At 33.1% G+C, this 24,445-nt stretch overlaps 1 protein-coding gene across 2 annotated transcripts in view; it reads left to right on the top strand.

Annotated features, from left to right (window-relative positions):
• Nucleotides 1-23,054, top strand: part of LOC136038857 (zinc finger and BTB domain-containing protein 8A.1-B-like) — a 56,491-nt gene extending 33,437 nt beyond the window's left edge. Inside the window, exons 5-7 of one of the 2 annotated variants that reach the window (XM_065722309.1) lie at nt 1,612-5,434; nt 5,586-18,328; nt 18,410-23,054. In XM_065722309.1, the coding sequence (XP_065578381.1) occupies nt 1,612-2,159 (548 nt within the window). In that variant the 3' untranslated portion in view covers nt 2,160-5,434; nt 5,586-18,328; nt 18,410-23,054. Of the gene's footprint in view, nt 1-1,611; nt 5,435-5,585 lie in introns of both variants that reach the window. The other variant, XM_065722308.1, reaches the window with a different exon arrangement.
• Nucleotides 23,055-24,445: the final 1,391 nt, after the last annotated feature.

Genomic DNA, 24,445 nt, shown 5'->3' with positions numbered 1-24,445 from the left:
TAAAGTCTGGGTCATGTATACTACAGAAGAAACTACAAGTCGGCCAATCACAAACAGCGGATTATTTGGTTTCGGCAATTGGCTCACGTCTGAAAAATGGGACGGCATAGTTTCTACGGCTAATGCTGATGGAATGGTGCATATTTGGTAAAAATAGTTGCAAATTTTCTTTCATTTAGAAATCAAAAAATCAAGTATAAATCACCCTATTCTGATCCCCAGCCAATCTACTCTGGAGTTCCCTAGTGAACAATTTTAGATCCTATACACTTTTGGTTATTGTAAATGAGTTGGCAAATGATGAGTCGGATCGCTTTAAGTTCATTGATGATCTATCTGTACTAGAGCTAGGCGAAAAGAGTTTTTCATGCGAGGCGGGCAGAATAATGGCGAGTTTATCACGCCAAGCTGCGAAGGGCAAAATGATCGTCAATCGTGAAAAATCGCTCGTATTAACTTTTTCTTTTCTGAGAGACAGTTCACCCCTTGCTTTACAGAATGTTTTTAGGCATCATGGATATCAAACTCTTGGGAATATATCTCATACATGTCAAGAAGTGGGAAAAACAGAAACAGGAGATGATCAAACGGGCAAACCTTGGTATCCTTTCTTTAAAACCTCTTGCTCGTCATGGTATCCCAACCCCCCTCCACCTATTGCGTAATTTTCTTACATTTGTCAGACCGCTGGTAGAATATACTTGTTCCGTTTTGCATTACGACCTGACTTCAGACCAGGAGGACCGCCTGGAAAAGATCCAATACCGAGCTCTTCTGGTAGTGTCTAAATCTCCCAAAGCCCCCTGTTGCTCCCTTTTAAAATAATATTCAGTTACAACTCTTTCAACATGTCGTGGGGATTTTTTTTTTTAATTTAGTGTTGGTATTTTGAACAGTCCGTGGCTTCGTGAAATACTCCCCCCTCAGAATCTCCCTTCGCTCCAAAGTCTCCAGCGACATGTAGCTTAACCGGTACCGAAAATTAAGCCGGTACCAGCACGGCATATGCGGTATGCAAGTAGTTTTGTTCCCTCGTTCGTCAATATTTTTAATTCTGCATCCACTCTTCAATAATTGTATATATTTATTTGCTTTAGTTAATTATTCTTTCTATTCGTATGACTCTGTTTGACTCTATTTATTTTGAATCAGTGAGATTTCTAATCAACGTATAGTTTTTTATGATGATCGCCATGGCTGTGATTTTCACATTTTTTATATGTTTAGTGTCTAATTATGACAAGAATTGGCGCATGACCGTGTAAGGCGTTTGAAAATAAAATCGTTTTGTTATTATTAAGGGCTGCTTTTTAATGCATTGGCACCATGCCTGCTGTACGTAGCGTAGGAGAGTGGTGCCTTATTTCATATGTGGAAAATGAAAGTTAATCATTCAGATAGAAAGTGGGGGATTTCTATATTACGTTAGATTGCTCCTTGGAGCAACAATATAGCTCTTTGGTATTGTTATTTTTTGTAAGGGGAGGGGGTGGGGTCAATCTTTTATTATTACTTTTTTTTACAAAGTGTTTTCAATCATTTTCACTAATTTGTTGTTATCATTTAGGTTGCAGAAATGAACAAAACTTGTAAGTTAATGTCATTTTCTAGGAGAGAAACCTTTCGCGTGTGATGTTTGTGGACGACGTTTTTCTCAATCTCAACAAGTTCGCATTCATATGCGAGTTCACATGGACACGGCCGCACCGTCCGGAAAGGGACGAATAAAAAGTGGATCATATGAAGTTCCTTCTCAACGATCACGTCAAGAAAGTGAGTCTGATCGAACTTCTCGTGAAGTTCGATCACCGGGCATTTTCCCAAGATACTCCCCAATTCCTGGGTCATCTGGTGAGAGAGCTATAGATTTAAGTTCCCCTTTAAAAACTGAAGAAGAAACGGACAAAGTCGTAAGAAAACGTCTTAAGTTCCTCTCTGAATCTGACAAACCAATGTACCAAAAGGACCCAAGAAGAGAATTTCAAGCTGCTGATGCTTACAGTGAAAATTGTCGTGATATTTATTTTAGAGAGCCATCTAACTTTCAGCGAAATGAAGATGGCGCTCTTGATCCCAGAAATGAAGATTGGGAATATGGAGAATCTGTTGATACTGGCGAACGTTGTATAAGTCAGAACAGTGAGATAAGCGAGACATGACTTAGGAGTACCGTGGCTTAGCCCTTTGCCTTACCGTGACTTACCATTTTGCTTCTGCCTACATAAAGAAAGAGAGGTTTGCTAATATTATATGCTTCAGGCTGGTACAATGTGTAATTTGAAGAAAAAATTGCCTCCAAATAGAGAATACTAATTTATAGCCAGAGACTATCTGTATAATATGACTGTAGACTTAAGAATAACAAAAGAAGAAAAGTTAAAAGCTGTATATAACGAAATTTAATGCTATATATCAGCCTCGTGCGAAGTTTTGGCAAAGTTATCCTGCCCGCACTAAATACTGCCCGCAATGAGCAAACTTTTCTATCCGTTGTTACTTTCTTCTTCACAATAAAAGTCAAGAAAAATCATCATCTATCAGAAAGCTTCACATGCCTAATTTAAGACCCTTAAAAGTCCATTGGCCCTAATATAATTAGACCTCTTGCATTCCTCCTATATACAAGTAGGAAGGGCATTACTAATCCAGTTAGATTATTTAACTATACGAGTATAAGTAAAAGTGCCATAAGTAATATGCGGGAATTTGGCAAGCTAAATTGAGAATTCATATTCAGAATTCACAATCAGGATGCTTTTTTTTCGATTTTTAAATTCACATTCAGAACTCAAAAATCGAGAATTAATATTCAGGTTGCTTTTTATGCTGCAAATTTAGTCCCTCTCCCTTTTTTGGGTTGTATAATTGCTTTAGTTATATGAATTTTTACAGATACTAAGCTGTTTAAACTCATTTGTAAATTTTTGGGTGGTTTAGCTTCAAAACGCTTGATGGAATCATAGCCTCACGGGCTCTGAAATTTTCTCCAAAATTAAAGACCCAAAAAATAAAAATGGAGGAAATTCAAAACCAGCATGTTTATTCTTTCGAATTTTCTTTGTTGATTGCTTTTGAACTTTTTCATTTAGCAAATTTTGGACAGTCGCTGAAATGCTTGTTCTCTTCTGAGTATTCTGTGGTATGATTTGCAACCTGTCCGAAAGTCAGTAAATGACAAAAATTAGTCAATTACTTTAGTCATTATTAATTAGTCAGATATTAATTGAATAAAAGGATAATACTACTCGTTAGTTTTGAACATTTTGTTTCTTCCAAACTTTTCATACCCACCAAGATTTTTGCCCTTTTGACAGTCCCCCTCCCTAAAATAAAGTCTTACCACAAAAAAGAGAAAAATCAAAAGTTTTTTAAAAAAGTTTTTTCAAAAAAAACAAAACAAAAAAAACACACATGTTAATTTGTAACATAAGTGCGATAACTACCTTTGAATTTATTTTCTTTCTTACTTTCTTTTATTTATGTTTTTTTTTTTGGAAACCCAGTCTATTGAAAACTGAATAATAAGCAATTTTTTTTCCAATATGTAACCCCAAAAAAAGAAGTTTTATTAAAAAAGTATTGTTTGTTAAACATACTCTTTGTATCAAAAACGGTTTTTCCCAAATTTTTGACATACATTTAATCCCTCCTATAATTTTTGTACTGCTTAATCCCATTGTGAAAAAAATAGTAGAGTTTAATAAAAAAATAAGCATATATTAATTTTTCCATAAATACACAAAATAATAATGAAAGAAAATACAATTATTGTCAATAATACACAAATAAAAGTTATTTCAGAAATTAAGTTTATTTGAATCAATGAGAAGAATGAAAATATTTGTGCTAAAATGAAAAGTAGTCATTTATTTATACGGCTGCTAGTATTAATCTGTGACGTGAGTATACGTAAATTGCCTGTTCCTCGCATATTGTAGGTTACTATCCCTACCAAATTCTTATCGCACCAATGAGGGAGGGTAAGGGACAGGCTTACTATTTTCTGGGAAATACTGGCATAGAAAGTCTTTTTGTAGAATTTGACGAGTTGCAGAAATTCAGCAAAAATTTTAATAATTTACATGGAAATCATTGGGTACCTATCAACTGGTTTTTGGTTAATGTAGTAAGAGTTACAAAGAGATGTTAAGTCTACAGTCTAATCGTATAGTTAGTCAAATCTAATTATTACTTAGTCACTGCGCTTTCTATTGAAATTCTTTCTATTGAAACATAACTGCGCTTTCTATTGAAATTAGAATGGATTGTACCTGCCAAATTAAGGCTCTACTGTGTGATAGGTTTTGGATTCGCTTTATAGTATATAGTTCTAAAGTAGTCTTCATGCAAGCAGTATTATTGCCAATAGTTCTGAAAGGGATTGAAGTGGAGGGGGGGGGGGCGTGTGTAGCTGATTTGGCCTCCATAGGTTGAATCACTTGTCGATAGTAATACTTTGACTCCAAGTAATGATGGTTACTGACTAAGTGTAAAGTTGGAGTAGTTTTCCATTGTACTGTTACTGTCAGAGTAGTACGTATTCTAGCACGAATACAACTCAATGTCACCTCTCTGAGCTCCGCCCATTTCATTAGAGTGATTCACGGATTTCCCTTATGTCTTTCCTAGTTAGAAATCCTGCTGTTTCAAAGTATAGCTTGAATAATTAAACATAAAACAATTTACTTTTTTGGTTTGATGAATCTTTTATGTAAAAATAGAATAGTTCCGTAAACAAAATAACTTGTTTTTTAAGGTTTCTGTTTTCTTTGCAATTTCCGGTTTGTAGCTCATCTGCTTTCCATTCGATATTAATACATGAACAAAGGACAACAATTTAGCTATTATTCCAAGCCAAGATTCAGCGTTTACCTGTCAAGCGAATTAAAATTTAGAAATTTATTTTTAATGTTTTTTAGATTGGAAATACGTCGAGTATAAGTTGAAATTTGTTGAATAAGAAACAAATTTCCAATTTTTCAAGCAATTTCAGATCCATATCCAAGAAAAAGTCTAAGGAATATTAAATTCTGTCTTGGTGAATGGCTAGATCTGCAACTAATGAATCCGAAAAATTTTGGTTCAAGTTGCAGCTGTAGGATTTTCGCAAAATGGCTTGTTTGAGAGTAAAGGAATACCTTAAGGTCTGAATTCCCTGTGAAACACGCGATTTTGCGACAAGCTAACATGTGTACTGAAAGGTGTTGACGCTAAAGCTGTTGAATTCATAATTTTTATTTCTATTCATTTGCCGAACCAGAATTATGATAGTATATAGACTTTTCTTTGAGAATGGTCTGTACATGTTTGGAAAATTTTTCCTATTTTTGTATTATTTGTAGCCTTTCAACGCATTTTTTAATAAAAGAAAGGTAACTTCAAAAATGCGATTTGGTAGATGGATAAAGTCGTCTTTGCTTTTTAATGATAGTAAGTTTAATGATAGTACAATTAGTACAATTTTTAATGATATATTTTAATTAATTTTTTTAATTAAATTTTTTTAATTTTTTAATTTTAATAATTTTTTTTTGATATATATTATTAATGATAGTACAATTTTTAATGATAGTACAATTTGTAAGATAGTCCTCTTACAAATTGTAGAATTATTGTGTTACCAAAAATTTCATAAAGAATGATCTAAACTTCTATAAAAAGTATTAAAACTTTTTTTTCAATGTATTTTTGAATATAAAAAATTGCAAAGCAAATTTCAAAAATGTAGTTTGACGATAGCTGATTACCTTGAATGTTGAAAATACGATTTAAGTTCTAACATTAAAATTGGAGGACTGTCCGTGGTGTGAATGGAAGAGGGAATATTTACCCCTCTCCCTGGATTTTGAAACATACCATTCTTTGTATTCTCATTGAAAAAAAGCGAAGAAATTGCCCCCACCACAAGATTCAAAAATAAGTTTTATTGCGTCCTTATTCAAAACTGAAAAAATAATTGCCCCTTCCCCCCCCCCCTTTGTTTTCGTGATTTGGCTCCTGTGAGGACTGCTGAAAAATGATGCACCAAAAACTTGCATAGGAAACATAAAACTTAAAATTAAATTTATTTGTCTGGCCGTCCTAGCCGATTTGTTAGCCCGTTAGATGAATCCTGGTGTAACTGGCTATTTAGTTTGGAACGGGGTTCAGTGGTGCGACTTTGTTTGCTCAACCAGGGTTGACCTAGCTCTAATTGGGTACCTGAAGAAATATTGGGGGGTAAACAGGAAATTTGTGCGAAAGCACAGGATGACTGGCCTCTAACCCCCCATTGAAAATACGTTTTCAATGTAGGCCATGAAAGGAGATCAGCACCGCTGGTAGGGAATATTATTTGGAAACGCAGTCGGTTGAAAACTGAATAATAAGCGATTTTTTTTTCAATATGTTACAGCAAAAGGGTAACCTCCGTTCGTTTTTAGTTTCAACATTGATCTATAATTTCGTTTCAAAAAAGCTTATTTTTTAATTTAAAACGAAGACAGGGAGAACCAATAATAAAAAAATAAAAAATGTATGCTAAACTATGGAAACTACAAAATACGTCTTTTCCAGTTTCCAACCACAGATAACTGTTCTATATTTTGTTTACAATTCAATTTTATTCTCGTTATCGTTTCTATAATGCCTTTTTCTTTAGCTGTTGTGATTCTCATTTAAATAATTTTCTAATCACATTCATCTGTGCATCATTTTAATCAATCAACCCTTTAAACATTTTAAATGTGTCTGCATTTCCATTCCCTCGATTCCTAGGTGGTTTCTGCAAAAAAAAAAAACAAAAAAAAACACACATGTTAATTTGTAACATAAGTGCGATAACTACTTTTGAATTTATTTTCTTTCTTACTTTCTTTTATTTATGTTTTTTTTTTGGAAACCCAGTCTATTGAAAACTGAATAATAAGCAATTTTTTTCCAATATGTCACAGCAACTGAACATTGGATGAACTATTGAGCAATAATATTGTATGTTTAAGGACTGCTTACCTAGAACTGTGGATAGTTGAAAGTGCCTTTAAATTGAACTGGTTTGAACCACTGCCACGGTAGATATAGTCGGTAAATGTATGTGATATGGACTGTGATGTTTCAGTTAACGTTAAGGTTGTGGAATTGATGTTTATTTGAAATTTAGTTTGGGATTGTATTGTAAATTTTGTGCAGAAAGTAGTTTTTGTGTGTGAATCATTTAATCGTTATGTTGAATAATATAACGTTATAAACGTTGTATATGCACGTTATATATCGTATTTACGTTATCTAACGTTATATATCGTTACAGTTATAAACTTAATCGTATATCGTTATATTTAACGTTACTCTTAAATTGTCTAGTAATATGGGTTCAATACTTAAACATGAAGGGCCAGAGGGATTACAATCAGATGTATGGCTAAAAAAAAACTTTTTAATCCTTTAATTAGTTTAAAATTAATGTATGCTCTCCAATCAGGTTTTAGAAGGCGGGGCTAATATAGTATCGTCGAATTATGTAGATGGATTAGATTCCCAACCCGAAATGCTTTTCACAAATAAAATAGTTGGCTTAAAAGGATATGTCACTAAAGCCAACCTAATGAAGTTAAGTCTTACTTTTTAATAAGGCATTATAGGGAACAGATCTTGCTGGTTTTCTGTGGCTTGAGAAATATGGACTTTTTGGTTGAAATATCCATTTTTTTTGGGGGGGGAGGGAGGGGCAAAACCATCAAACTAGGACTTGACGTATCTCTGCTTTGTGATAGTCATCGCTAATGTTTAACATTAAGTTGTTCAAGAGCCAATTCAATCAAGTCTATAGCTTAGAACAGATGGTTTTGTGGAAAGCAGGCCGAACGAAAATACACGTTGCAAGTAACGGTTTTTCTGCGAAGGGAGATTGAAAATAGTCAATTAATACAAAATTCGCTTTGATTAATTTTGTTTCTGAGTGGTTCAGTTGCCTAATTGCGAATATTCTTTTTTTTTGTTTCAAATTTTGACGAACTCAGTAAATAATAAGACGATATTATGTTTGTCGCTCCTTCTTTTCTTTTAATTTTGTCTTGTTTCTCTTTAATTTATTTGATTTTATTTATTTTACTTTTTTATTTATTTATCTTTTATTTCTCTTTATGCTATTTTTCTGTTTATTGTATTTTTCCGTTTATGCTATTTATCTCTCTATTTCTCTTAATGATGAAGTGTGAGTTTTGAAACTGTTTTTTGTCTGCGTCCTGTTTGAATATTTTTGTTTAATTTTTTAGTCAAGAGAATTTGTATAGTTCAAAATTTTTAAGCATTCCTTATTGTGATTGTTGTTCTGTGTGTTCTCCATTGATTATCCAAAACTATGAGAAATGAATGTACACTTACAAACTTCGTCAAATGAAATCGAATATATAATAGAAAGCTTTCTTGGGGAAAATTCTAGTTTATGATATTTTGCTATCTTTACAATCTTGGCTATTTAACAATTCCTATTTTGGCTATTTGCCAATAGCTACTTTGGCTATTTGCCATCTTGGCAAGAAGTTGATCTCGGTCAGTGGAAATCACGGGATTGCATCCAGAGCAATAATGATCTCCTGGAAGGGTTTCTTGAAGCACCTATTTTCAAAAAGAATTGACCTTTTATAATCTTTATGTTATAAAATAAAACTTTGCACTCATCCTTAAAACTCCTCTGTTTAAGGAGGCAGAAAAGCGTTTCGAGCCCTATGCCTTGGCTCAATCCCAATTTATAAGGTTTTAAAGATATGTAAATTTGTTTTTATTAAATTTAGGAGAAATCCTTAATACAGCTTAAAATTCAACTAAAATAGCAAATATTACGTTTCAAAAACTAAAGCCAATGAAAAAGAAATTTTCCTCGAAATGAAGTTAAGACATTCTTTGTCAAAACTTGATAGGTAATACCTTCTAAGCTATTCTTAGAAATTATCCTTAGAAGATATACCTTAGAAGGTATTTTAATACCCGAACTAAATTCATTCCTGAAAGTTTCATTAACCTAACTCTACTACTTTCCAAGATGGCAAGAAGCCCTTAGACTAGAATTTACCGCTTTCCTTTTTCCCACTTTCAATCTTTTTTTGTATTGATAATCAGGATTGTAGCAGGATTTTTCGAAAAAAGTCGTAGGAAAAAAGGATTTTTTTCGGGGGGAGGGGTTACACCAAAAAAAATTCAAAAACGCATAAAAATTGTTTGTATGCACTTTATTTTATGTTTTTACGAATCGGACAAAAATTCCGGGGGGGGGGGAGGGGGTACAACTTCCCCATTTTGATAACTACGTCTTACGCATCTGTGTAACCTTTGCTTGAAGGAATTAGCAATTGGCCCTGATGGAATAGTTCCATAAAAGAGACGGTTCTTGATTGACGTGCAGCGTCTGGAAATATTTTATCAAGTAGTCTTTCCCATATGTTTCCTTTGCCGGTTAATCCGATGGGGACGTTTACGTACGTATTTGTCTTGTTGCTTTGGCAAAATTGTTGGACATAAGGCAATAATAACAAAACCCGAGAGGGGGGGGGGGGAATAATAAAAAGAGAACAAGTTTTGGAGACAAATTTTCCTCGGTAAAAAATCGGTGGATATACATCAGGTACGTAGCCACGGACAACTTGGGTGGGGGGGGGGGGGGGTTGGCAGTAATATAAAAAAGTTCAGGAAAAAAAAGCTCCTCATGAAAAACTTGACGAATATATATCAGGGTATTCTATACCTTTGGCTATACCTTATTGAGTGTACCAATATCTTTTGGGCATTGTAATAATAAAGAAGAACAAGTTTTATTTGATAGTCTCAACAAGAAGGGCCCAGAATTTCAAGAAAATCTGAATTCTGGGCGAGAGGAGGCTCGAGGCCACTTTCGGGTATGTTCCTGACATACTTGGAGGAACAGACTTTCGTCAACTCTCTTGATTGCCTTATTTTGAAGATGGAGTTGGAAATTCGGGTACAGGGCATTTGATTGAAAGATGAGGAATTCATTTTTTTATTGTACTAAAGTTGATCATTCAAGTACTAAACCATTTCTAAATATTCAGGTCTGTTTAAGGGGATAGGGAAGCTCTAATAAAGCATTCCTACTTCTAAGAATTCAAGGAACTTAATTTTTGAGTGGTATTTACCTACATGAACTTAAATAATCATAAAGAAGCATGTTAGATGATAAAAGAGGTAAAGATTCTTCAGTCTTGGACGTTGCGTAGGGCGTTGACGTTTCCGGTACCGGCTCTTCTTAAACATGTTTAGGTAGCAAGCCTGTTGGCCCACCTTGCGGCAGCTGGATCAAACATCAGGCCCCCTGCTACCAAGTAGGGATCAATTCAATGCACTACTATATGATATGTTAGGTGGGAGAAAAAATTTTTCATGTGCGAGGAGGAGTAATGAAGACAATCATGATTTTCAGGGTATATAGTGGTATGTATCTCATATTTGGAGATGGGGAGTGGCGACAATCTTCTGAGGTTGATCTGGAGGATCTTGTCCCTTCCCATAAACAAAAAAACATGAAAAAGGGCAGAGTTAGACCCCCCCCCCCCAAATAAAGTGCTCTCATCCCCTGTCCAGGAAAAGATATTCTGATATTCAAAGTGAAATGGTTAAATAACAAGACACTATAATGATTAACAATAAGTTGATTATATAAATGGAGGGTTGAGGTTTCTCAGCTTTCTTTCTTTCTCACAAATCTATTACAATGGAGTTGGAAAAAATGTAATTTGTTGAGCTTTTTCAAAAGCTATGTCGAAGGGCCTGAGGTAAACATCAACGTAAAACTATGATTATAGTCATAGATAAAATGTTTTTTTGTTTTTTTTTATTAGGAGCTTTATTGCTCCTGTTAAAGAAAACTTGCATTTCGCAATCTTTTTTTTTCTTTTTTTTTTATCGATTGATTATTTACTACTACAAATATTGTTTATATTCGGTTATCAGCAATTATTTATCAATGAATGTTCTTCATTAATTAGTCATTTATATTTGATTTACAGTTTTGAATTGTAATCTATTTTTTTTTTATCTTAATTCTCCCTTCCTCGCTTCTTAATAAAATATGCCTGTCCTTCACTAGACTGGAAATTATGATAGCATTCTAATGTTAAATTTTTCGTAACATGCACCACGAGGGATATTTAGAACAAATTTCTATGGGGCAAAAAGGGTATTTTTAGATTGCTTTTTTCAGACGTTCAAAAAAGAAAGAGACAAATGAGTAAAGAGGTGGGGGGAGGGCTAATTTACACATAGATCTGTTCTTGCATATACGCAGGAGTGTAATCTGTTTTATGGCATGTTTCCACCTTTTTTCAGAGTCTTCATGTTTCTTGGATTTCCTCTAAAAGTCATAATTAAATTTCAATTTATTTTAAGGTCCTCAACTTCATTAATATTTTCTTCTAATTTGAAATTGAATGTTCGGAAACACTATATTATAACAATTATCCATTTATCGTAAATAACTCTCGTGAACTAGCCTTCTGTAGATGACCTCTTTGTCATTTAAGGTTCATTGGAAACTTGGTAATGACGGATTAGTAATTGGTAATTTGAAAATGACGTTGGTAATTCGTTAATTATAAATTGGTAATTTGAAAATGACGTCGGTAATTCGTTAATTATAAATTGGTAATTTGAAAATGACGTTGGTAATTCGTTAGTTATAAATTGGTAATTTGAAAATGACATTGGTAATTTGTTAATTATAAATTGGTAATTTGAAAATGACGTTCGTTCTGGGGTTCTGTAAATATATATTTATTTAAAGCAGCGGAAAATGTAATAACATTTTCTTTTTTATTTTACCAACTTTTTACCAACATTTTTACCAACAACTTTTTACCAACATACAACATTTTACCAACTTTTTGCTTTGATAGTACGTCCGACGTGGTTGTTTCTATATTTCTTAACCTATTCTACGTTTTAATGTTTACTGGAAATTTGACAGTTTATTTCATGTCAGTTTTAAAGTTCCACGGTACGCAGTTGGGATAATAATATATAATGTCTATTATATATTATATAAAAAAAAATAGTATGTAATGTCTTTTCAAATATGTGATAGAAGAAAATTTTCTCCTTTTACCTTGTTCAGACTTTCAAAGAAAAGAAAAGATCAGAATGGGGAGGGGGATAAAGTGCTGAAGGGGAGGCTGGCTTCTTAAAATGCTTGCTTAGATCTATACCAGTATCCACACATTAGATTGTATTTTTGTTTTGCCGTCTCGCAATCTTTTTTAGAAGTCTGAATTTGTTTTTTGTATTTTGCGAATTGTTGCTCTGCTGATTTTAAAGTCGATTTATTATACACATTTTTTAAGGTTTATATTGATTAGGGTAGGGGGTGAATTTTAGGGACTTAACTCCCTTTAGACATTATTTATGTTATGCTAGGTATTTTGTATTATATTTCAGAAAGTGGCGTTAGATATGCAGTTCAGCGGATGATTTTTTATTTTTTGGGGAAGGGGTAACAAATTTACTTTTTAAACATTAACCTTTGTTTCTCTATCACTTCCTATATTGTTGTTATTTCTTCGTTTGTATACCTCTTTAATATTCGCTGGAGGTATGACAATCTATAATTAATTGATAAACTATCATTAGTTGATAAACAGTTATTAATTGATAAACTGTCATATGAATTAATATTATTTAAAAAATTTGATGCATGGTAGAGAGTTGGGGTATTATATATTTTTTTCGGGATACTAATTTGGTAACGGTATTTTTCTGTGTAATATTTCAGTTTTTATTTTATGTACCTCGTACCTTTTATGTTCATTGCATGGAAGGGAAAGGCTTTAAAAATGTTAACATTGTACCTTTATTTTAGTTTTTATAGTTTGGCGTAACGAGTTTGTATTCTTTATGATAGTGGCGAATCTTTACCCTCAAAATTAATAACAAAATAAACAACTCAATGAATATTTTTTTCCAATATCATTATAAATTTAGTTGTCATATTGGCTACCCTATCTGTCATACCCAAAAAAATGATAATCGCTCACTTGTATGTCATAATGTAAACCATTTTTTACCCTGAATAGGGAGGTGAGCATGCTTTGGTGTGTGATGTCCGTGGTAAATTCAGACATCAGAAAAAGGGCATGGGCCTATATGACATAGGCCCATGGGGAGACAAGCTCGAAAAACTAGGCCCACTCTGTAGAATGGGTTGTTTGACCTGAGGAGAATATTAATGCTGTTCAGTCGCATAATTTCGCCAAAATTCTGGCGAGGGAGGGGGGGCAAGTCGGAATCAATCTTCCCAAATCAAGTGAAATGACTGTGAAAACGGAAAAATTAGCTATAAATAAATAGATTTATTCACTCGAAAGCCCAATTGGGCCATGCTGACATACACAAAACAAGCGAAAAAATACAGCAACAAAACTTAGACTGAAAAGACACTATAACTAAGTATTAAAGAAAATCATCACGATACCTCATACCTACCCGGACGAACTTTCCAATATTGTTTATATTTAAGTAACACCTACTTCTCAAAATTTCCAAAATCCAATATTCCTACATTTCCCTAAAAAATGACGCAAAGACTCACCCCTCTCTCCACACATAGGGCAACTATAAGGACCATCCCTCAATCTATATAGTACTATAAAGGCAAAGATATACTAAAGACAACTGACCTGTATTTCTGGATGCCTGAATTATTCAGGCTTATCCTAGCTTTAACAAGTTTTTTTTAAACTAAATTTAAGCTGGGTTGGTGAGGGGGTGGCTAACTGGGGTCGGTGGGGGGGGGGGGTTGTTACCCCTGGTCCCATAGCAAACTACGCCCCTGATGTTTGTTTTGTTCAAATATAAAAACCAAGTCTGGGTGAAAGTTTTTTGAAGCTGTTTTTAAATTTATGTGATGGTTTCTTTCTTGGACAATACGTAACATCCTTTGCAAAAATACTTTGCAAGACATAGAATCCTTTGCAAAAATATTGCAAAGGATTATTGCAATGCATCCTGCTCTGATCCTAAATATTACATAACTATAGTGTGAGCAGTACATTGTTTTTTTCATGACAGTTCTACTGGCTGAGACTACCATCTGAATTATAGTATGAACTTGATTGTTTTTAATATTTGAATTGCAGTGCAAAAAGTATGTTGTCTTTTCATGACAGTTAATATGCTGTGGTAGTTTCACCATCAGAATTAATTCTACAGTTTAAATTGTAGTTTGAAGAATATACTGTAATCTCATGGCAGTTTTACTGGCTGAGACCATGTTGTTTTTTCGTGACAGAATGACTGAGGTGATTTCACATATGAAATAATTTGACCATATGAAGTAAAGTGTGAACAGTATATTGTTTCCTCATGACAGTTTAAATGGCATATACCATCTCATGATCTGAAGTAGTTTTAACATATGAATTTAAATTTGAACAATATATTGTTTTCTCATGACAGTTCAAATGGCTGAGACCATTTTACCATCTGGACTATAGTTTCTACAATAATTTTTTTGACAGTTTTACTGGCTGAGATTGCTTACCATTGACCAGTTTTGTCCTTTGAATTATGTCTAATTTTGTTTCGATGGGTAGTTTTACTTGCCAAGATCGCTTAATCATATAAATTAATTTTACCTTTTGAGCTATAGTGTGGACAGTGCATTGTTTTCTTATGGTAATTTGTCTGGCTGAGACCTCTTTACCATCTGAATTACAGTATGAACAGTAAATTGTTTGTTGATGACAATTTTATTGGCTGAGACTTTACCATCTTGATTAATTTCACCATTTGAATTGTAATGTGAACAGTATTGTTAATTTCGTGACAATTGTACTGGCCAAGACTACTTCATCATTTGAATTAATTTTACCATTTGAGTTATAGTGTGAACAATACATTGTTCTTCACGACAATTACCGGCTTATACCATTTTACCCTCTGCATTAAACACCCCAAAAAGGGATTGACTTTCTATTTGTCCAGCTGTGAAGATTTACCACCTAAGAATTTATTTTTCATATTTCAGGAATTTCATCAGTAATAGAGTTCAGCTTAAGCATGAAAGGCCAAGCATTAACTGAAATTCTGTTTCAATATACTGCAATAGTCCATTGCAATAGAAATAAAGAGAAATGACCGATATATGAAAATCCAGTTAAAAAAAAGTAGTCTCGATTTGAGTCCTTTATGTGAGATATATATTTAAAGATAAGATGCCCCAGTGTTAGGTTATACAATTTGAATGAGGTGGCTAAATTTTAATATTTCGACAAAATATTCTCTTCCCTAGGGTAGTTATAGTTATGTTTCCTCTTGTATGTTTATTTTCCCCTTGTTTCCTCTTCTTCTTTTCTTCCTGATCTTGCAGTTCCGAGTCATTAGTTATAATTCAAAATCTATTTTAGCCCCGCCCAGATGTTGAATAGTTGTGCGATTTCTTATCAAAAACTCTCGTGAATTATTTAAATTTATGTCTAATGGTTGATCTGAAAAGTATTTAATTCTAGAAATCTATTGATATTAAAATCCAGCAAAGACTGGATTTAGGATCATCTCGAAGGGGGGATTTTCCTTTTCTCCTTATGTGGTATGAACTCACAAAATATTGACTAAAATACCCTGTTTCGAACAAAGATAAATAAACAAGATGTAGATATAAATAATCGGTAGAGCAGTATTTGGCAACATCGTCTCCAATTCAAGAAAAAAAGAAGGGGGGGGGGTACAATTGAAAACATAAGAAATACTTCTTTTTCAAAATCTGGCGTGGTAGACAAATTACTTGTCTCCCCAATTAGTGCTCCTGTACGGCAATCATATTATTCTATTACTAGAAAACTTTTTCGAAAGAAAATGCGTTTGAAGATGCCGCTGAGAGCATCAAAAAAGGATATTAATAAGAAAGATGACCAAAATAACAGTTTAACTGCGAACCTTGTAACTTTGGATAAGAGGGATAGTATAAATAGCCAAATGAACCAGATCTTCAATTTCTCCCAACACAGATTGGTCAGCCTCCCTCCTTCCTCTGAAAAAAAAAAAAATGAGTTGAAAAACGCTTTCTGTTTAAAAATGTTACGAAATTCCAAAATAAATTTTGGAAAGTAACAGTATATCAATTTTTTGCTAGGATTGCACGATCTAAAATACGAAAGTAGATTTTTTGGTCTTCATGTCATCTCGAGAGGGATAATACGCCCTTCTGCTTGTGTGATATTGATTCTCAATATATTATTCATACTGTTCAGTCATGAAGCTTTTTTTTGTTTGTTTTTGGTTCCCTGGTTTAGTGACTTAGGCACTTGTCAAAGACCTATTTGGTCCCTGTTTTAAGGATTTAGGGTATCGACCTCTTGATTCATATTTAATTATCCGTATTGTTACTCAGATCACTGTAAATTCCTAAAATTTATTATAATTACAAATTGCTATAATTCCTAAAATGACCCTTAATATACCATTCCTTAAAGTTGGGAGGAATAATATAATACAGATAAATATATCTGTGGGTTTGAGCCATTTTTCTTCAAGGTCAGAATATGCTCCATAAACTATACATGTCAAACTCTTTTGACAGGGAATATGTTTTGATATAGGAAGGAATGTATCTTTGAATTGTTTTTCTTATGTCTCAAATTGCTTTTCTTTTAAGTATATCTTCTTTTTAGTTGACTGTGAATATTAACAAAGTAAAAAATTAGTATGTAATTTTGTGACCTGGTTTTCGATAGATTCTTCATCTTATTTATTAATTGCTTCCTTTTTTATTGTAGTATGAGCATGCTTATATTTTAGTGTTTTGTTTTTCTTATTTTTACACGCTATAATTTTGAATGTTTACTCGGATGCTCTGACTGTTCGAAATTTGATCTTTTTTTAAAGAATTCTAAAGTTGAATTGGTTAAAAGGGAAGAAAATTAAGGGAAGTTTAAACAGAGAATTGCGAAGATCATAAGAATTGAATGAATCATAAAAATTATGTAATTCATATAAGCCAAGACTTGAAAGATCATGATTATAAGTAGGTATATTGATTGTTTTGTCGAATGCCGATAATTATTCTATCGAATGGTAAAGTAACTTGAAAACAGAGTAAGAATAATGACAGAAATTGAATTGGGTTAAAACCCAGAACAACAAAAAGACACAAAAAATGACAGGTAGCTTTGTGGTATAGACTCAGCCGTTTCCTATGCTGTTCGTATCGAATAAAAAAATCTTACTTTTTATTTATTTCTTCAATTCTTCTTATTCTTGAATACGGCTTCAAGAATATGTAGCCATGAAGTTGATCAGTTATTTAATTTAGTTTTAACCCACTACCATAATAATAAAGTGAAGTAACAAAAGAAAAGAAAAACACTAACAAAGTAATATTAAATATATATTTGTTTAATTAAATTTTCCCACCAAACAAGGCCGTAGCCTATTCAGGAGTTTGAACGATCCCCCTGAAATGCTTATCCGACTCGGAAAAATACAATAAAATGCATAAATCACATTTCTGATGCATTTCTAATTTTTATTATTTGTAAATCAAATTTCCCAAAAATATAAAAAAAATCTAGTATTTATAAATCAAAATAATCGCATAAGAGGATGAAAAGGCCCTAATCTCAGGCAAATTTCTTCTTTTAACCTGGCATTCAACTTATCATGAGATGTCAATATATCAGTAGCACCATATATTTGAGTAACATTTCGGTACCACAATGCAGTTATAAATTGAACCTACAGTAACGGAAACACAACGCTGTAATATCAAGCATGTCACTAATATTAAAAATGGGCGCAAACCCGGCTGAAAAAGAATGGAATAGTCACAATGATTAATTCTTTTACAATGATTAATTCTTTTACAATGATTAATTCTTTTACATTTATGGCGGGTCCCACAAGGGGGGAGGCGACTCTATCTACCCTTTCCGGGTACATACCTAATGCGTTCAAAATCCTGCTTTTTATCCTACTTTTACTTTATCTTAAGTTACATGAACGGGAAAAGACTATTTTCTAGATGAAGATCAATAGTATTGTTAGTTCTCCTTTCCGTAGTTTATGTATAAGCTTGCTAAGGTGTAGAATCCTTATGGTCCTTATCACACCAATTAAGACGGGACTTTATACACCTTAAAAGACTATTTTTCCAGTCTGTCTGAAATTATTATCCACCTCAGTTTTTCGGTTTTTCTTATTAGTAATTTTCCTATAACTAAAACCTGGTCCCTGCATATTATGTTTAAGCTTTCTAAAGTGCAGAATCGTCATGATCGTTATCACCAACAGTTAAGATGGGGCTTTATACAGCTTAGGAAACATTTTTCCCAATGTGTCTGAACTTATCATCCATGTCAGCTTTTCCATTGTCCTTATTAGTAATTTTCTTATAAGCAAAATCTGTTTATTACAATGTGTGTATACGTTTTCTAAGGTGTAGAATCCTTATGAACCTTAGCACACCAATTAAGATGGGGCTCTATAAAGATAATATAAGATGGGGCTCTATAAAGCTTTTTCCTGGGTGCCTGAACTTGTCACCCATGTTATTTTTTCTATTTTCTTTTTTAATTAATTTTCCTATAAGTAAAACCTGCTCATTTGTGTATAAGTTTCCAAAAGTGTAGTATTCTTATTACCTTTACTACACCAATTAAGATGGGGTTTATACAGATTGGAAGAGGGTTTTTCCAGTGTGTCTGAATATATCTTCCAGGGTAGTTTTTCCTTTTTTGTTATTAGTAATTTTTCTGAAAACGTAATAATGTGCCTGCCAAAAAGTTCAATTGTTCTTTAGTTTTTTTAGGTTTGATTTAGGTTTTTCGGCCAAGATTGTTTTAAGTTATTTTCCGCTCCTATGTTTGCTGAATATGGGAATGTTGATATGTCGGCTTAAATTGTTTAGCTTATTTCTGTTCCTATGTTTGCTTGTAACTGAATGATCTCTTATGATAAAACCTGTCACGGTAGAATTAGAAAAGTAATGAGACTAGTTTATAGAAGTGGGCGTTGAAGTACTAAGGACAGTGAAAGTGAAATTTAATCTTTAAATTGGTTAAGTGAAGTTTTATCCAACCCTGTATATATTTAAAACAAAGGACAAATTGATAATCTAATTTTTAATGAAAAAGACCTCAAAGTACAGGTATGCATTTTTGGTGGTTGCGGGTGCCAAATAAGAAAAAAAATGGGTGAAACGTCAGCCAAAAAAAAGCTAAAAATATATAGCACTAATCAGCTTAATAGTTACATATTCTTTTAAAAATGTATCTGTCGTTGGGAATCAACTGATTGATAAATTTTGAATGTTTATGGACAAAAAACGTCAAATTTAGTTATTTTTTAATTATTTTCATGGTTGAACGTGGCAACGCTGACAAAAATTTTTACTATCTGTTCATAATTTTGAAACAGCCACAATAAAAATGACTAAAAATTGCAGTTTTCAGGTATGAATAGACCTAAGCTGGGTCCAAGGGAAAAAAGTTTCTATTTTATTGTCCTTGGTACTCTAAAAACAGATTTAACTGGGAGGCTTATTTAGACCTAGATAAATGATGTAGTTGGTAGATATAGTCATAATAATACAAAGTATTCAGTTTAGATGAGAATAGCGACCACTTTAGCTGATGGTGAAAATATTATTGTTATTTATATTATTTTAAGTTATTAAGTTCATGGCGAAGGGACAACTGCCCTGTGGCAGGTTCTCAGACGCTTTCCGGGGGGGTGTAACCCTTACTATGAAAACGTATGGTGCTAACAATTTATTACAAGACTTGTGTTTTTTTAAAGCTTGTTGAGTAAACGGATTAACAACACAAGTCAAAGATTATGCAATAAGAACGCTATAAATACATGAAATGAAGCAAAATCAAGTGAAGTAGAAATAGTAAACAATAAAATTTTAACGACACAAAACGAGACATTAAATTTAATAGCTAAAATTTTGACCAAGTACCACATCTAGTAAAAAACTGTTTTGTAAGTGTCAAGTAAAGCATGTTTGAAAGTGGAATTGTGAATTGTAAAAAGTAGCTTCGAAAATCAATAAAAAAAAAAAATATTCTTCATTTGCTATACTGCCGCACTAAGCCTGGAAGAAGCAAGCGCGTACGCTGGGACGGCTTAGGGTTTGTTTCTCTTCCTCTGTAATTTCCATCTTTTTGCGCTTTACACCACATTCTGTGCAAAATTTGCTTGCTTTTGGAGGCTATTGATAAACCCGTCCGAAATATGAGCCCCTCCCGAAATAAATTCCCGTGTAATTGTCTGAGAAAGATCCATCCTAATTTTTTGCCTTTATATATGTCCTTCTATATTATTAATGTCAAGCAGTCTATTGACCGTGATCTTCAGCAGAAAATTCATGCCTCTCTTTGAAATTACTCAAATTCAAAGTGAAAATTCAATTAAAATTGAAAATGGTCTGAAAGAATGTAAGAACGCCCCAAATGATTAAATTTTACTATTTGAATGTACTTTACCTAAATCGTATTGAAACGGGTTTTACAGTATAAGATGGCAGCACAGTTTTCTAAAATGGGTGTTCTTGTTGCCCTGATATACAATTTATTATTCTTACTCTTAGAACTTCGAAAATAAAACATTTTCTAGTCCTTATTTAACCCGAATGTAGTATGCTCCAATATTTAAGATTTATTTTTGTAATGAATAATTTCATGCTTCGGTATTGGGGAACAACGATATTCATGATAGAGAATAAAGGGTTGCCCCTCCCCCCACCTCTCTAAGACCAAAAACACATAATATGGGGAAACGTACATTATTCTAAAAAATGTGTTTCTCCCTAGATTTATATCTGTTCGCTGCTATAAATGGATAGAAAAATTCTTGTCTCATGTTGAAACATTAAAACCGTAAGACTGCAGAGAAATAGAATACCAAAAACTTGCACATAGAACATAAATCTTAATTTTTAGCTTAATGGTCGGTTCGTTCAAACCTTTAGAACATAATTTCAATTACTTTTGTTTCTTATTGGGCTTGCATTTTTTCGATTCGCGTTATAATGATTTATTCTGTAAGATATAGCTAATAACTATCAGTATTTTTATTTTCCTTTTTATCTCTTATTCTATTCTGAATTCGAAAAAAATTGAATTCTATGTTAAATGAGATGCATAGATTACGTTGCGAACTAACTTTGATGCCATTTATCTACATTTTTTAGATAGATATTTGGTTCATCAGGGAATATTTTTGATCAATCTGAACAATTCCTCATATCGTAGTCTATCGGTGGCTGTTTTAGACAAATTTCTAGCCTAGGTAGTGAACTAAATTTGATACCAACTTATCAGATTTATCAAAAAAATTATACAAATTTTGCTAAAAATAGAATGTTTTGATAAATATATCCTACTGTTCACATCGTGAACTATCAGTAGCAGTATGGGCTATCAAGGGCTAATCTGCAGCTTAGGTAGTTAACTTATTTTGATACCAAATTTCATTAACTAGATGGACAATTGGCTCAAAATAGAATGTTTTGATAAATCTATCCTACTGTTCACATCGTGAACTATCAGTAGCAGTATGGGCTATCAAGGGCTAATCTGCAGCTTAGGTAGTTAACTTAATTTGATACCAAATTTCATTAACTAGATGGACAATTGGCTCAAAATAGAACGTTTTTGATAAATCCATCTAAGTGTTTATGTCAAAGGTTGAAACGAAGTTGTGACCAAAAGAAGAGGAGTGATTTTTTTGGCTAAAAACAAGTAGTGGGTTGCTGATATTGTGGATAATTCTTGACAAGTAACGGATGACAAGTAATAGACTTGTAAGAAACAAGTGGCACATACCTAAGTACCTATATTGTTCAAGAAAATGTGATGTTGTGGAATGAGAATAAGAAGTTAAAATGCATATAAAGAATGTGAAGTTGTGAAATGAGAACAGGATGTTAAGATACCTTTATATTTTCTTGGGCCCTGGCACTCGAGATAAATGGAGAATGTTGGGCAATGACTTCTAGTGTGAATTGTAGGCTATTGTAGATGTTACGTTAGAATTTCAATTCCGATTAAGTTGATTGTTTTTTGTTTTGTTTTTTTAAATTATGAGGAAATAATTCCAGATGTGTGTCTAAGATGGGGGGAGGAGGGAATACTGCTTACGATTAAATCACAGCTGAAATTGTTGACACATTTCTAAAGTCAAGGTTGTTCAGTTACGATCTGTTCTTATCCATCCCTGTTTACACAAATTTTCAAACGTAATTATTCAATGTGCATGTAACTGAAATATTACTTATTAATTTGTGCACATAACTCAAAATTTAACTACTAATGTAAGAATTTACATGCGATTGTTGTGACCTTTTAAATTTGAATCGTTTGGCCCTTTCTTTTAACTGTTTTTGTTTCAATTCACTTACCATATTCAACTACAGTGCATCATGATCGTTGAACATGGTAGGTTGTAGTAACAACTGGTGTATAAGCAAAACCTGAAAAGAAAATACAAGCTAGATTTCAATCTACAATTGTTTTAAGTACTATTTTATACTTGTTTTGTTTCTTGTCTGATATGTTGAATGAAAAAGTTAGATTAAATTTAAAAGCTGCCACAAGCGTTTGATCTGCGTAGTAGTTCATGACGTTGCTTCCCGCGGTAACTGAAATTCCAGAAGTGTAAGGTTGGAATGGTTAATGTATTGTAAAACTTCAGTAATTCGTTTTTTTACGACCATGTTGAAGCTGTTCATAGCATTTGGGATTTTACGTCTAGGCCTTCTAGTCGTATCCAGGGTTGCCAACCAGTGAGAAAAAATCACTAGATTTTAATGATTTTTTGTTTGATTAGCGATTTTCTTCAATAATGTGGTGATTTATTTGCTGATTTAGTGATTTTTTTTCGTTTAGACAATATAAACAATCACTACAAATAGTGGTAAATCACTAGGTGTGTAAACCCTGGTCGTATCTGAGTAACTGTATATTGGTTTTCAGTTCGTATACATCTTTGTCTTGTTTCGAAACGGTTGCGTATATTTAAACTGAAATTTGTAATGTAAAACTATTTAAGAAAATAAATATTATTAATGGTTTGAATTTGGTTTGCATTTCAATTTGCGTAAAGCAGGGTCGTCAAAAGACACCGGAACTTGTTGGCCAAAACAATTGAGTTCATCATCTCATATTATTCTTCTTGTTATTCAGCTATCTCTGGGGGGTTTGTATTTACGCTAATAGATTTTTTGGTAGATATGATGGTAACTCCTTGTGTAAAGTCTGATTTTTATCCTTCAATGACTAGTCATATTGTATGGAATAAGTGCCTGATATAAGTCATAGTCATAGTCATAAGACTATGACTTAGTCATAGACTAAGGAATAAGTCATAGTCATAGACTAGTTCAATGACTAGTTGCCTGAACCAGCTCGAAGCAGCCACTTTCAGGTTGTTCAAAGAAATTGTTAAAAATTTGTTGGTTTCTTAGAAGCTAGTTTATTTATTTTTCTTATAAATTATTATTTTGTTGGAGTCTATTAAATCTGCTAAATTAATTTAGTCTATACAATTTATTTATTTTTTCCGTTCCATAGTTTATTTTATTTCTTTTCTTTTCTCCAATTGACTAGGGTTGTTTTCTTCCCCCTTCTTTACAGGCCAATGAGGCTTTGGAGGCATAGTAAAATGTAATATTGTATGCTTATTTGATGATGAATAAATCTTATCATAATCATTGTGTTGTTGAACCTGTCAAGCGCAAAGCAAGGCGCCAGAAAAGTTCTCTCTGGGAGCAAACAAAGAGGGGGAAAATAAGTTCTCATTCTAGTGCTAGTTCTGGGGATCAAATGCCACTTGCTGCTGTTGGCGGGTGACTAATGGATAACCCTTTTTGTTCTTTTGAGGGACGAACACTGCCTGTCCAGTTTGGTCTGACTCTTACGGTTGGTGGTTCTGAAATAGGGGAAAGTACTGGAAGCCTTGGTACTACCGAGGAAGATTCTTCTAAAAGGGACGAAAAAGATAAACAAATCTCTTTCTAAAAATAACACACCCAATGTGGCAACAATGCCCATTAGGCATTTTTGTTTTTGTTTTTTGAGGGGGGTGGAGAGAGTGGACCTTGCTTGTCCGTCCATAATAATGATGATAACATTACTATTCTTTGTTTAGATGAATGACTTTGATATTGAGAGGCTTTTCGAATTAGCCTAATTTTTGCTTTCCACTCACGTCAGGCAGGTACGAAGAAAAGAATTTTCTGTCGGATGTGGGAAACAAATAAAAAATTAATTAGATCGACGATTTTAATAAAAAATTACCTCGGGCAAAATTAGGATTAGTGGGGGGGGGGGGGCAAAGGTGAAAAAACCTTAAAATTGAAATCATTCATAGATAAAGCACTAATTAATACAAATTAAAGGCATTTTCCTATATAGAATGCTAATACAATATCCAAAATTAGGAAGATACACTTAGATGGAAAGAGAAG

Source organism: Artemia franciscana, chromosome 18, assembly GCF_032884065.1.
Source record: "Artemia franciscana chromosome 18, ASM3288406v1, whole genome shotgun sequence".
NCBI classification, from domain to species: domain Eukaryota; kingdom Metazoa; phylum Arthropoda; class Branchiopoda; order Anostraca; family Artemiidae; genus Artemia; species Artemia franciscana.
The sequence above is the reverse complement of the archived record's forward strand: the minus strand, read 5'-3'. Positions and strand labels throughout refer to the sequence as shown.